This window comes from Eurosta solidaginis, chromosome 1 (genome assembly GCF_040869045.1).
Source record: "Eurosta solidaginis isolate ZX-2024a chromosome 1, ASM4086904v1, whole genome shotgun sequence".
NCBI lineage: Eukaryota > Metazoa > Arthropoda > Insecta > Diptera > Tephritidae > Eurosta > Eurosta solidaginis.
The window spans coordinates 23,082,915-23,096,866 of record NC_090319.1 but is presented as its reverse complement, the minus strand read 5'-3'; the positions used below and the strand labels follow the sequence as shown (position 1 = coordinate 23,096,866).

The following is a 13,952-nucleotide window of genomic DNA, read 5'->3' as shown; positions in this document are numbered from 1 at the left end:
GCGCGAGCAAAAAAAAATTGCAAGTAATTTGCTCTCATTGCTATGCAGCACTTTATCTTTTCTCTTGTTTTTGCTGTCGAAGCTGATATAACGTTGTGATGCTATTGTCTTTGATAAAAACGCTTTCAAGGTGTATCTTTTTCTGATATTATTGACGTTTTCCTTGAATCGGATACACACACATATTACTGTAAGTGTTTTTATCATGATAGTGCCAAACAAAGTAAATTGCAGTACATGTTTTTTTTGGCTCTCGCTCCACTACAAATAGCATTTCGTTCATTGTTGTTATTTTGCTATTTGCTTCGCTTTAAAACACGACGTAGCTCGTAGCAGAGCTTAAGAAATGATGTCACTTCTTTACGCTACGGCTCTGCTCTATGCTCTGTTCATGTTCAGAGCTAGATCAATATTAAAAAAAAACTACGGAGTAATATAGCCTTTTCAGTCACAGATTTAAAATAATTAGAAATATGAAAAAAAATTTTAACTTTAAGCTGAAAACAAGACTGAATTTAAGCAAACTAAAATATTTTGAGCTCGTTGTGTAGTTATGGAAAAATGTAGTATATAATAGTAAGTAAAATTAAGCTCTAATTTTAACTTTTTAATTTTTTTGTATATTTTCTTAGAAAATTCAATTTTTTTTTGCTTTAAAGCTTTATTTGCTAATTTCTCTAACAGAAATCTTAAAAACAAAAAATTTGACTAAAAGAAATTTTCTACTACAAAGTTTCCCCTTTTATATAGAACGAAATTAAAGTAATGCAATAGACGTTACTTTAACTTTTTCAAAAGAAATTGTTAAAAAAAAGCAAAAATTTTGACAAAAAGTAAGTTGAAATTTAAAAAATACAAAATGAATGACGTAAGTGTTGAAGTGTTTATATCGATGGGTGAGCGCACACTTGTGCTAAGTGCCTATTTGACCAAAACTGAGTTAACTGCACTTTCTGAAACTTCAGCATCATACCTACCTAGAGTGCATTTTTTGTAAACGAGTTATCAATAGTGATGGCTCAGAAGCCAGTGGAAATATCAACCGCCTCTAAAAGACAAAATATGCTCTCCTGAAAACCTTGAAATTTGTGTGTTATCACAATTGTGCGCTCACCCATCGATATACTGTATTTATCTTTTTTCTTATATTTTGTTAATACACTTGTCAATGAGATTGTGTGAGCAATAAAGGGTGTTAGTTCAGGAGCGATGTACATATAATTCTAGTAAGCAACTGCAAATTGAAGCCATCACGCGTATACAACTTTTATTGCTCAATAATTTATAATAATTTTTCGTTTTATATGTATAATTAATTTCAATGTAGCAGAAATATTAACATGCAAATTTTCATTAAAATTTATAAGTTGTACAAATATAGAATTTTTTTTAGTGGATTCCAATTTGAATTTTTATGCGAACAAAAAGTAAAGGCATGAGAGTTTTAGGCAAATGATACATGGGATTTTGTTAAATCAGTCTTATATGAAGATTTTTTTTTGGTAATATGATAAATATGATAAAATTAAGAAATAATATCAAATTTTTATAAGCTTCTAGATCTTTACTGAAAATACTGAAATTTTGTACTAGGCTACGTACAACCATCTTCAATACCAAAGAAAGACTTGGTAGATCGACTTTTTTACTTATAGAGAGCATTTATTTCAAAAGAGTTTTCTTATTTGTACTACTGTGGCATTTTGAAAAAATACATAGAACTAGATTTGTGGTGGAAAGAAAGTAATGGCAATCACTCAAATCTACAAAGCAAAAAACATTCGAAAGGCAGAATAATATACGAAGAAAAAAACTATCTCTGATGAAATCAACGAACATTTTAACATATTTTACGTTAAGCAAAGCAACCAATTAGGCGCGATTTAGAGAGAGATTTTCCTTCGTCGCGACATTGTATTCGTTGTAAATGTTGGATCCCAGATGAACGAGGTCCTTGCGTCGCCTCTATTTTTGATATAAGTATGAAAATATTTCGTCTTTTCCGCGGCTACAGCAAGACCAAATTGTTGTCTTTTCATCCAATCCAGATCTGACAGCGAGTTTATATCATTAGGTCAATGACATCAATATTATCAGCATAGAATAGATACAAGTTATCAAATTTTGTTTTGAATTGTTTTGCACTGGAAGGCACTCCAGTTAATCTACCGTGAAAAATTGCTTACTAAAATGCGGAGTTCAGGAAGACCTAGGATGCAACACAGCTTTTCCAACCCAATTGTCAACCTCACGTACTCGCGGCGAAGCATACGGGTCTTTCAACATCGATAATACCCCCCAAAATCTCCGAAGATTTTTGCTAGCACTACAAAAAGAAGAATACTGCCTTAATTGCAGGTTTTCTCTAGGGCCTTTGCTGGTTTGATTACGACAACCATTTCCACTGAAGTTGGTATATTCAGTAAAGAACTAACCCTACTTCTTCCATACATCGCATTTTTCGTCTTGTGCCATTCTTTCATCTGCGGCACCAAGTTCAAGATACTGGACCAGGTATCTGTCCAATTTAAATAAAGGATACTGTCATTGCCTTATGGCGCTGAAACTATAGGTCCTGGCCACTAGGTTTATGGGTGGTATCCGCAGTGGTTTACTTCTAGTACTGTAGGCTCTGTTTTCATAGCTTCCGTTATATTGATCTAATGAAAAGAAAGTGAAAGATCCCACGTACACCCCAGCATTCTTTTGCATGCAGAAAGTGTCGCGCAGGCTTTATTCACTTACTTACTTAATTGGCGCTTACATGTTTAAACACACCAAGTGAACTTAAATCGTTTTCCACCTGGTCCTTCCAGCGGAGTGGGGACCGCCCTCTTCCTCTGCTTCCATTATTGGTTTCTGATAAAAATATATTCTTAGTCGGATCGCCTTCGGCCTTTTTCAGTCTTTCCTCCAAATTAACTTTCCTCGACCACTTATTTTTAGTATCAAGCTGCCAGTATAAAAGTACTTCAAGAGATCTTGGTATCAACAAAACCGTAGTGTATGAATTAAAGATCGCAGAGTAATCTAAGGAAAAGTTATCGTCGTCCTGCGGATTGCGAAACTTATCGCTGAGAGTTTCTACATTCGGCTCTCATATCCACACTCTCTGAGCAACCTTCGAGCTTAAATAAAAGAAAGTCATTAAGCCTTGTACTAGAGGTACATAAAGCAAACTACAGGTTGTGACCTCATCCTAGATTAAACGAAGAGTGTGATTTTTGTCGTCCTCTTTAATTAATAGCGTAGGTCGAGAACTAAAAACCTATTGCAATAAGAGCATCTATAAAAGAAGATGAAACTAACAAGAAATATAGTTTCAGAAACACGTTGTAAAATCTTCAGTATCAGAAAATTTAAAAACAAGTAGAACCTTCTATAGAGCCGAACGTTTGTGCAAAGAGAGAAGGATGTGTGTAACCTTAAAAACAAATTCAATATTTCCAAGGTTTTTTACAGAATTTTTTTAAAATATTAGCTCCCTAAGCATAACAAATGCTTCAAATTCCAAAGTATTGCCGCTTTCGCTGAAATATTTACTATTTTTTTAAATGCTGCTTAATTTATTTTACCAATGCAAAATTTTTCGTCAAATTCAATATTTCTGTCCTGCTTGAAAGAGAGAAAAAATTACAGCTAATTTGGTGCATACTATGACAAAAAAAAAAACAAAAAGCTTTCGCAAATAATTTTTCTACCATTTGTATATTTTTGTTTGTTTTTCACATTTTATATTCACTTCCTTTTTTATTAGTGTGAGAAATCTCCTCAAAAGACACTTGCTACATTTACTACATCAATTTATTCGTGTAAATTAAATCAAACCTAATTTGCTCAATGAAATTTCGTTCTATATTAATGACATTCATTCGATTGCAAAAAAGGACATATCTACATACAGCACTACATTCATACATATACACATATGTTTGTTTATGAAACAAGCACACATACATACATACATATTTTCGCTTACTTAAGTTTTAGTTTGCAAATTTTAATTTCAAACAACCATCAAAGTAATGAGGAGTGCATACCTAAGCGCATTTGCAGAGATCCTTCAATCCTTCTCACATTTGCAAAGGCTGCTGCACTATCCCTCGTGTTACTTTTTTGTTAAAATAATTTTTTTTTGGATTTTCATTTTTTTTTATCAAAGTTAACTTGGGACACCTTCCGCTGCCTTTTCCTCTCTAACGACTCGTTGTTGTTTTATTTTTCTATTTTTATTTTTGTGGGTTGCTTGATTCATCACTTCCACATTAATTCTTGTATTCTGATCGTTTTTGCAACCATTTGGAGGAAATATATTGTTTGGCACAATAAAATCTATACAGTTTTGTAATTACATCACACAGCAGAAAACAAAGCAAAATATTATAGGCTAAGGCGAATTCATTCCAGGTGGTAGCCAAAGCGAATTCAGTACGATGTGTTGTTATCCCGGCAGCTGATTGCTTCTTCTTGATAATTTTTCATACAACGCCTTGCACAACAATATACCAGTTAATCGAAATCAATGAAATTTTTATTTAGACTTGACATTCTTCTGCACGGCAAATTGGTAGAATTCGCTTTGCCACCACCGGGTGTAGATTCGCCTTCGCTTCTTATGGAATACCAATAAGACGAATCTATCTTTTTTGCATCTTTATTACCAAACACCTTAAAAGCAGGTGTACTGTACAAATATTTATTTTGGAAACAGATATAGCTCATAAGGATGTTGGCCCGTGTTTCTCCTGGAACACCACAGCAACATTGTTTTTTTTTCTGGTTTGTTCGGTTATTTTTGTTTATTTAGATTATTATATTGGTTTAGTTTTCTCCTTTGTTTTATTTGTTTTGCTTACAATGGTCCTTGTGTCGTCTGATTAGTTGGGCTAGTTTGGACAATTTTTTTTTTCGTTTGTTTTATTTCTTTTGCATTTTATTTTTTTCCCAAGTTTGTTTAGTTTGTTTGATACCATTGTTTTTTTTTTTGTTTGTTTGTTGTTATAGATTTTGTTTATTTTGTTGGTTTTATAACGCTTCGAGTTTATTTTGCTTGTCATTTTTTTTTTTGTCTTTCTTTAGTGTTTGGCATTGGTTTGATTTATTTCTTTTACGTTTATTTGTTTTATTTTATTTATTTTTGTTTTATTAAATTTGCATGTCCTTTTTTTTTTGTTTTTTGTTTATAAAGTTTTCTTGTTTGTTTTCTTTACTTTATTTAGATATATCAAATATATTTCTTTTATTTGTTTATTTTTTTAATTTTGTTGGTAGTGTTTGCTTTTCGTTTTCCTTTATTTTGTTTGGTTTGTTTATTTCTTTGTAAAAATTGCATTCGTTTATTTATTGTTTTTTATTTTGCTTGTTTTGTTTGTTTATTTTTTGTTTTGTTTGCCTAGTTTCGGCTTGTGCTATTCGTGTTTTTTGTTTGGTTTGCTTATGTTTGTTAAATTTGTTTCTTTGATTTTGTTTTTGTTTTGTTTTATTTATTCTGGTGATGTTTCTTGCTTTTTGTTTTGTTTTTGTTTGTTTGTTTGTTTCGTTCTTTTTTGATCGGCTCGTTGGTCTTCTTTGTAGTGTTTTCTTTTATTGCTTTAAATTATTTGTCTGTTTTGTTTGCTTTAATTCTTTTCTGTTTTATATTTGTTTCGATAGGTGCATTTTCTTTGTTTAAAATAAGCTTCTTGCTTGTTTTGCTTTGTGTTTGTTGGTTTGCGTGTTTTATTAGTTGTTGGTTTGTGTATTTTATTGATTTGCTTTGGTTGATTTGTGTTTGTACTATTGATTTTTACTTCCTCTGGTCGTTTTTTTATTTGATTGTTTTCGTTTATTCGCTTTGATAATTTTTTTGGTTTTTAAATATTTATTAAGTTTGTATGATTTAAGTTTATTTATTTTAATACTTTGGTTTTCCTGTTTACGTTGTTAGTTTTGTTAATTTTTTATCTCTGCTTTGTTTTGTTTGATTTATGCAGCTTGTTTCAATTGCTTATTTTGTTCGTTTTTTGTCTGTTTTATTTGTTTTCTTTTGATTCAACCTTGATGTTATTATTGCTTGATTTCTTTGATTAGTCTCTCCGGTTTTTTTTTTTTTGACTCAATCGGTTTGTTATTATTGCTTGTTTTCTTTGATTTCTCTCTCTGATTTTCTTTTTTTTTTGACTCAATCGTTTTGTTATTATTGCTTGTTTTCTTTGATTTGTTCTCTGGTTTCAATCGTGTTGTAATTAATGCTCGTTTTCTTTGATTTGTCTCTCTGGTATATTTTGTTTGATTCAATAGCTTTGTTATTATTCCTTGTTTTCTTTGATTTGTTTCTCTGGTTTGTTTTGTTTTATTCAATTGTTTTCTCTCTCTGGTTTGTTTCGTTTGACTCAATAGTTTTGTTATTATTACTTGTTTTCTATGATTTTTCTCTCTGGTTTGTTTTCTTTGACTCAATAGTTGTGTTATTTTTGCTTGTTCTATTTGGATTGCTTGTTTTGTTTGTTTTATTGGTTTTGCTTATTTTTGTTTCTGTTGGTTTGTTTTGTTTTTTGCCTGTTTATTTGCTTTGATTTGCGTTATCTCTTTGTTCGTTTTCTTTTTGGAAGTTTAATAGAACTAAGTTGTTTGTTCTGCTGGTTTCGTCAAGGGGCAACGTTCTAGAAGAAATCCATCCATCTTCACTTACAGTCACATAACCAAATTAGAAAACCAATTTATTTGTGTCAAACGATGTATTTTTTCATAGAAAATTTTTATTTCTTCCACATGCATTATATATATATCTTCGCCCGCTTGTCAGAGATATTAATGTGCATTTTTCGGATCATAAGTTATCGAGTTTTTTGGATTACCTATATAATACCTCATGTATATAAGGCAAATATGAAACAGTTTATTTTTCAAAAATATTTAACTTGATTCCCCAATATTTTAATTATTGCACGTTCCTGGTTTTTGCAAGGGGGCGACGATTTCTTAGTTAAGTAAAAAATATCTCTATAAAACCACGAAATATTCACAACTCTATACTTTGTTAAATTTCGTTATAGTAATTAAAAAAATTCATTTAGCAAATTATAATTTTGTATAATTTTTGTGCCTTTTCTGCTACATATTAACTAAATAAATATTAATTTATATTAGGGAAACTTGTTAATAGCTGCAAATAAGTATTTCGTTTAACAGAGAAATGGAACAGAAATAAAATTTCTTATGTGCTTTCAGCTACACTGCATGAGTTGGAGCCGCTGGTTAGCGATGCCGAAGAAACCAAACCAAATGAAAAGTATGAAAAAGTATTTTTTTAACATTTTTTGATAAAATTTTTTCCTGTTGTAACTACATTTATACCCATTTATCGTACAATTTTCTAGTTTTCACAATTTGTATCTTTTATGTTTTTTTGTAATCATCGCTCTCATTCACTAACATGTAGCAATTTCATTTTGTTGTCTTTACATCAATTTTTATTCAGATAGTAAATCATGGATAGATAACGAATTGTAGATAAAAATAAAAATATAACTTCCTAAGCAAAAATATAACTATCCTACTATTTGCCCCATTTCACAGTAGACCGTTAAACCAATTTCCTCCTCAATCCTTACCCATGTATTATATAACTAACATCCTCCACTATCATCACCTTCACTGTCATCCTTGCTTAATATTAATATTTGCAAAATATGAAATATTAAACATTTCTTTTTCTATTTGATATATTTCTCAAAATTTGAAACATTCATTGCTTGCTTGCTTTGCTCGTCGTTAACATGACCAACACTTACTTGTGCACCATTATAAAACCATACAAATGAACAAAATTCACAACAACTGCTGTTCAATGTCATCCAATGTCATCCAATTTATCACATGGACTTGGCTTTTTATTCTAACATACTCTAACAAAAAAAAAAAAAAAACAACTTAATTCAATGTTCACCGCATTCACTTTTATGCTACCCCAAATCTATCACTGCAACGGAATAATAAACGGCAATTACCAAAAATAACAAAACTGAAAAAAAAACACACATTTTCAAAAACTTCCCATCGCATATTCTATAGACATGTAACCATTGTTGAGAAAGTCGAAAGGAAAACGACCATACGCCCATTCTCACAAGCATTCGATCTGGAACGTACTAATCATTTTATTACCAGAAAAGAGAATTACGGCTTTGAGGAAGTTAAGGATAAAAGCATCGATGGCGTAGACAATAAGCAACATGAGAAGGAGGTACTTTTGAATGGCACTGCTCCCCCTCGTTCCCAACCGGAGTTGGAATTATGGTTCAAGGAAGTTGTTGAATTACGAAAGAAGGCTGGAGAGTACAAGGTAAGTCAATAAGGATATCAGGTTATTTTATCCAAGGTTAAATGAGGGCCTTTATACTAATGGGGGCAATGATGCGATAGCGGATAAAAAACTTTGAAAAATATCTTTTGGAAAAGGTTTCTTCATAAGAGGGTTGCAAGACCAAACCTCACCGAGTGCACATAAACCAAACGAAATACGAAAGCTAGAAATAGGAGCATGAGAACTAGCGGCCAGAGAAATAGAAGCAGAACGAGTTTATTGAAAAGCAATAAAAGAAAAGGATGGATAGAAGAAGGCTAAAAAAGAAACTTAAAGTAAACAGAAGGCGATTGTTTGGTTTTATTGAACTCGTGTGCAAATTTTAACATAAAATAATAGTAGGCTTCAGACTCGGTTTAAGACAAATAGGAACTGGTAGGCGAGAAAATATTCTGACGGAAGTGAGTTCGAAGGCAAACATAAAGCCAAATCAAGAGGCTACATATATGTGGGGGCTCATATAAGTTCACATTGGAGCTTTAAGGAAAGCGCGTATATCTTTTAAATTTCGAATTTCTCAACAGTAGTCTAGCAATATTGAATTTGAACGATAGAACCCTTTAAATGCTCTAAATAAATTTGCTTCAGAAGAAAATTTATATGGAATTTTAAGGGACCTACTTTTCCAAGTTGTTGTCGGAAATTCGATCGGCTCAACAAGTTGGGCCCATCAAAGTTAAATTTTATTGAGGAAAGTGGACAAAAGAACACATCGTAGTTATAGAAGATTGAAGGAAGAGAGCGAGGAAAAGAAGAGTTGGGGAGAAAAAAGAGAGAGAACGGGAGGTAGATATTAAGAGAGAAGCAGAAAAAATAGATGAAGAGAGCGTGAATAATGGCGATAGCAACAGCTGCTAGGGAGAAAAAGAATTAATGGAGTAAGGGAGAGGGGCCAGCGGAAGAACAGGGTGTGGGAGAGATATCTGAAAAGAAAGAGCTACAGAAAGAGATGGTGAGGAATGGCAAAGGTTGGAAAGGTAGAAACAAGGAGCAAGAAACAGAAGAAAACAGAGAGTGCGATGGGTTGGGGAGGGAGAATAAGAGGAAAAGAGAGATGGCGTTGGCGAGATAGGGTGGAAGGAAAAAAGGTGTTATAGAGGGAATGGGAAAGACCAATTGAAAATAAAAAAAAGGGAATCGAAGTGGCACACGACAAAGAAGAGAAGGAGTGTAGGAAAAAAACACTTTTCAAATAATGCAGGCAAACATAATTTTAGACAATAAAACCTACTCCGGGTCTGATGGGAGCTTACGTACATAAATCGACTAACGCCTTTATCGCTGAAGTACCTAATTCAAAGCCGTTTTGATGCCACAAAACTCGTCGAAAGTTGAATGTGTCATCGTATATATGCCCCAAATACTGAGGATTTTTAATAAAATGCAGAACATTTGAAATCACTAATTTAGACGACATATGCAGCTCCCACAAACGTGCTTTCGAAAGGATCTAAACGAGTTCTAGTTAGAGCTGGGTTTTAAGACAAAAAATGCTGAACTGCCTCTCCAGAAGCTTAGCGTTTACAGCTGCTGTACAGTGACTAATACCCATCTTTTCCGTAGGCCTGTTTACGTAAACATTTCGAATTCACGCCGCCGAATATAGCTGCATACCTTGAAGCTGGGTATTTCGTTGTTTTCTTCTTATGAGCTTCTATGTGCCAGCTCTCTAGCCATCTTATTGGTCCATTGTTTTATGGTAAATCTGGAAACTCTATTTCGGAAGTGGCGAATAACATAGCTTAAGGTTTTTTACATGTGGGGTACATTCTAGATTGTTAAGATTGTTATCTTTGGGACTTATTTTCATGAGTCGCAGATAAATTCTTCCTATGCTAAAGGAAAAAGAAAACTCTACATAGATCGATCCTATCTGCTAAGTAGAATAAGGGCTGTTACATACACTTTATAGATTTAAATTAGTATCTTAGGCTGGCTTTGCCCTCCAAGGTATTCAAGTTGGCCGTAGTTGTATTTTATTACATGGAAAAGTATGTATGTCTATCAGTATTTTCTTTTGGCTATAACTTTGTTTGTAACGCCAAACAACAAGGACTTTATACATATATATCAAAATTATTTAATAAAAGTGGTTCTTTCATATTTCATAGCTCCGTTTTTTAACTCTTGTATTTACATTGTTTTTGCAGTGCCGTGGTTGGGGTATAGAAATCGATCCAGAATTGTACAAAAAGCAAAGGGATCTATGGGATCAGGTTTCCAAGCGCAGCTCACTCTCCGCCTTATCGTTAGCATCAACCGTGCATAGGTAAAATATCTATCTGATAACTGTAATTGTTCTTTTTTTTTTTTAATTTTTTCGATTATAAATATTTCCATATTTAAATTTAAAATATATTCATTGCAGACCTATCACTAAGGAGGAGAAGGAACAAGAGAATAATAAAAAATCTATACCAATAAGTAAAGTCACAAAAAAGACCCGAGTTCCTGGCCATGCCCATGTGATTGATAATAAAGATGAGATTTCTGCACTGCCAGCACGTTTTAACAATATACGTCATCATTTGGAACGCACTACTGGTCCTGGTATACATACATACACACATACATGCATACATACATGAAAACATACATACAAATTATAGTTCATATGCATTTTTCATAATCATACACTCACACACAACTATATACAAATTATTTATCGATGGGTATTCTGTTGCCAAATTTTGAATGATTAAATTATTAAGTGAATGGGTATTATTGTTGAATTGTGTTATTGTTTTGCGGTATTAGAAGATTCTTTATATTTTTCAATTAGTGCCGTGGGTTTTGTTACTTAAAAAGAGGTAGTCAAATTGTTTGGGTAGATTCTCAAAAACAACCATCAAATGCAGAAGTGCTATAAAATTGAGTCTGGAAAAAATATCGAGCTGTGGCATATCATTAGAAAAAAAAACAAAGATAGAACCACTGATTTTAAACCTTCACTGGTTTAAAAAACCGATAGTAAAAAGGTTATCATTAAAAAAAACTGATTCAAAAACAGTAACCGGTTGCAGAAAAAATTTCCAGTTCAACAAAAATTAAATGCTTCCAGGAGAGCAACCAGAGCAAGAACAGTAAGCGATGTCGAAAAGTAACCAGTTCCAGAACAGTAATCGGTTCCAGAAAAATAGCCGGTTCCAAAAAATTAAACGATTTCAGAAAAGTAACCGGTTACAGAGAAGTTACCGGTTCCATAACAGTAATCTGTTTCAGAAAGTAATCGATTCTAAAAAAAAAAATCGTTCCAAAAGATTTTTTTGATTCAGAAAAAGCAACCGGTTTACTTTTTAAAGTGGTTTCCAAAAATCAACAGTTTCCAACAAAGTTTCCACTTCCAAAAACAACTGTTTACAAAAAAGTAGACGGTCTTAAAACGTTCTCATTTAAAAAATGTAACAGGCACAAAAATAAATAAGCGGTTACAAAATAGCAGAAGATTCAGAAATAGCAACCGGTTCGGAAAAATAGCTGGTTTTAAAAGATTAATCGAAAACTGTAGCCGGTTCCAAAAAAATAACATGTCTCAAAAAGTAACCGGTTCCAAAAAGGTAGCCACTTCAAAAAAGTAAACGTTTTCAAAAATGTTATTTCTTTTAATATTAACCGGTTTCAAAAAAGTAAACGGTTATATAAATTCAGTACCAAAAAAAAGGGGTGCTCTAAAAAACCGATTGCAACATAGTAATTGATTCAGAAATAGTAACCGGTTACAAAAAAATAACAGGTTCCAAAGATGAATCGATTAGAAAAACTAACTGGTTGCAAAAAACTAACCGGTTTCAAAAATGGAATAACCTCCAAAAAAAGCTAACACTTCCAAAAAGCAAACGGTTGTAAAAAAGTAATTGCTTCTAAAAATTAACCGGTTTGAAAAAGTAGATGTTTTTAAAAAGTTCCTGCTCTAAACAAGTAACCGGCACAAAAATAAATAACCAGTTGCAAAAGAGTAATTGACTCATAAATAGCAGCCGATACCAAAGCAACAACCGGTTTCAAAAATTTTTTGATTTAGAAAAAGGAACGGATTCGAAAAAAATAACCGGTTTTAAAGAAGAAATCGGTTCCAAAAAGTTTAAGAAAAGTACAGAAAAAGTTTTAAAATATCCGGTTTCAAAAAAGTAGACGGTTTTAAAAAGTTTCTGTTCAAAAATATAACCAGTTCTTAAAAAATTATCAATTCCATAAGAGTAATCGATTCAGAAAAAGTAGGTTAGGTTGAATTGGCCGGTCCATGAGTACCTCACATAGACTGAATGAGTCCGTAGAGTTACCAGAAGTTTATTTTACGACCAAACTGAAAAATTCTATGAACTGGTTACTATTTATGAATTAATTACTCCTTTGCAAATCGGTTATATTTTTTAATCGGTTACTTTTTCTGACAAAAAAAAACCGATTTGCAAAGGAGTAAGTATATCAAACCATAAGCGAAATTATGGTGTATTGAACCTGGCTGCGTCGGATAGTGATGTACAGAAGTGGATATTTGTCTGGAAAAAATGTATTATACGTCCAGAATTAAATATCGAAACAGCAACCAAAAACATGCTAAACACATAGGAATTTTGTAATAACTTTTCTTAGTGAAAAGCGGGGGGTTCAGCCTTTGGCATAATAAAATCGGGTTTTTAAAACCAAAAATATATTTGAGAATATTTAAAAAATTTTCAAGTAAAGATTTTCAAAAATTGTTACAAAGTTCCAAAGCAATTCCGAATACAATTTCAATAAAAGATTACTCTGAGACTGAAAGTATTTCATATTGTATTGATATACGGAATTGGTATATAGTTATTCTGAACACGAGAACGAATAGATCTAGCAGTAGATGTTAAGATTATAACAGATAGAACCAGTATTGCCTTTTTAGCTTTATTCAAGCGAGATTAAGCTTTTTTTCTCTGTTTAGCTTGAAAAGTTGCGATTTAGCTTTAAGCTTATTTTCAGCTTTTTTCAGAAATTTTTTGAGCTCTTTTCAGCTTTTTTAAAAATTTTAGAAAACCTAGATAAATAATTTGGTGTAGATTCAATTTTAAGGACGTTGAAGGAATTTGGGCTAGATTTTAAAAATTTTAGGGGCTAAGGAACAGATAATGCGTGCGTTAAGGTAGACAGAAATCGAGGCGTAGTAACTTTTTTAAGGCAACATCAACCTAATATCGTTTTCGTTCCCTATGCTTGCCACTAACTTCGATTGGCTGTTTCATCTGCTTCGAAACTACTTCAGAGCGAATTTGAGTTTTTTAATTCAGAAACATTTAACTGATTTTCCAAGTCCGCATGTAGACAAATGAGCTATGCAATGATACATATATGGTGCCCTAAAAGACGGACTCGACCCGTTGCCAATCGCATCGTCTCAACTCTAATGGGATAACTCCTTATTTTTCTGTACTTATATTAACAGGCATAAGATATATTTGAAAGGTACAGTGTTTGTAAGGCTTATAGCACATATAAAAAAAATTATGTAAGGAATTATTAAAATTCACATATAGCAAATTTATTATAAGACTTATGAACCAAAGAAAATGAGGCTTCCTTACATAAGGCCTTTTAAAAAGAAAATACTCGGTGTATTAGGACCTTTTATATAAGG

At 32.4% G+C, this 13,952-nt stretch overlaps 1 protein-coding gene across 12 annotated transcripts in view; it reads left to right on the top strand.

The window, feature by feature from the left end:
• The window catches only part of LOC137250282 (mucin-5AC), a 153,021-nt gene that overhangs the window by 100,382 nt on the left and 38,687 nt on the right, over positions 1-13,952 (top strand). For 11 of the 12 annotated variants that reach the window (XM_067782877.1, XM_067782867.1, XM_067782896.1 and 8 more), the window contains exons 6-9: positions 7,210-7,270; positions 8,053-8,323; positions 10,495-10,613; positions 10,713-10,894. In XM_067782877.1, the coding sequence (XP_067638978.1) occupies positions 7,210-7,270; positions 8,053-8,323; positions 10,495-10,613; positions 10,713-10,894 (633 nt within the window). The remainder of the gene's footprint in view (positions 1-7,209; positions 7,271-8,052; positions 8,324-10,494; positions 10,614-10,712; positions 10,895-13,952) is intronic. The other variant, XM_067782862.1, reaches the window with a different exon arrangement.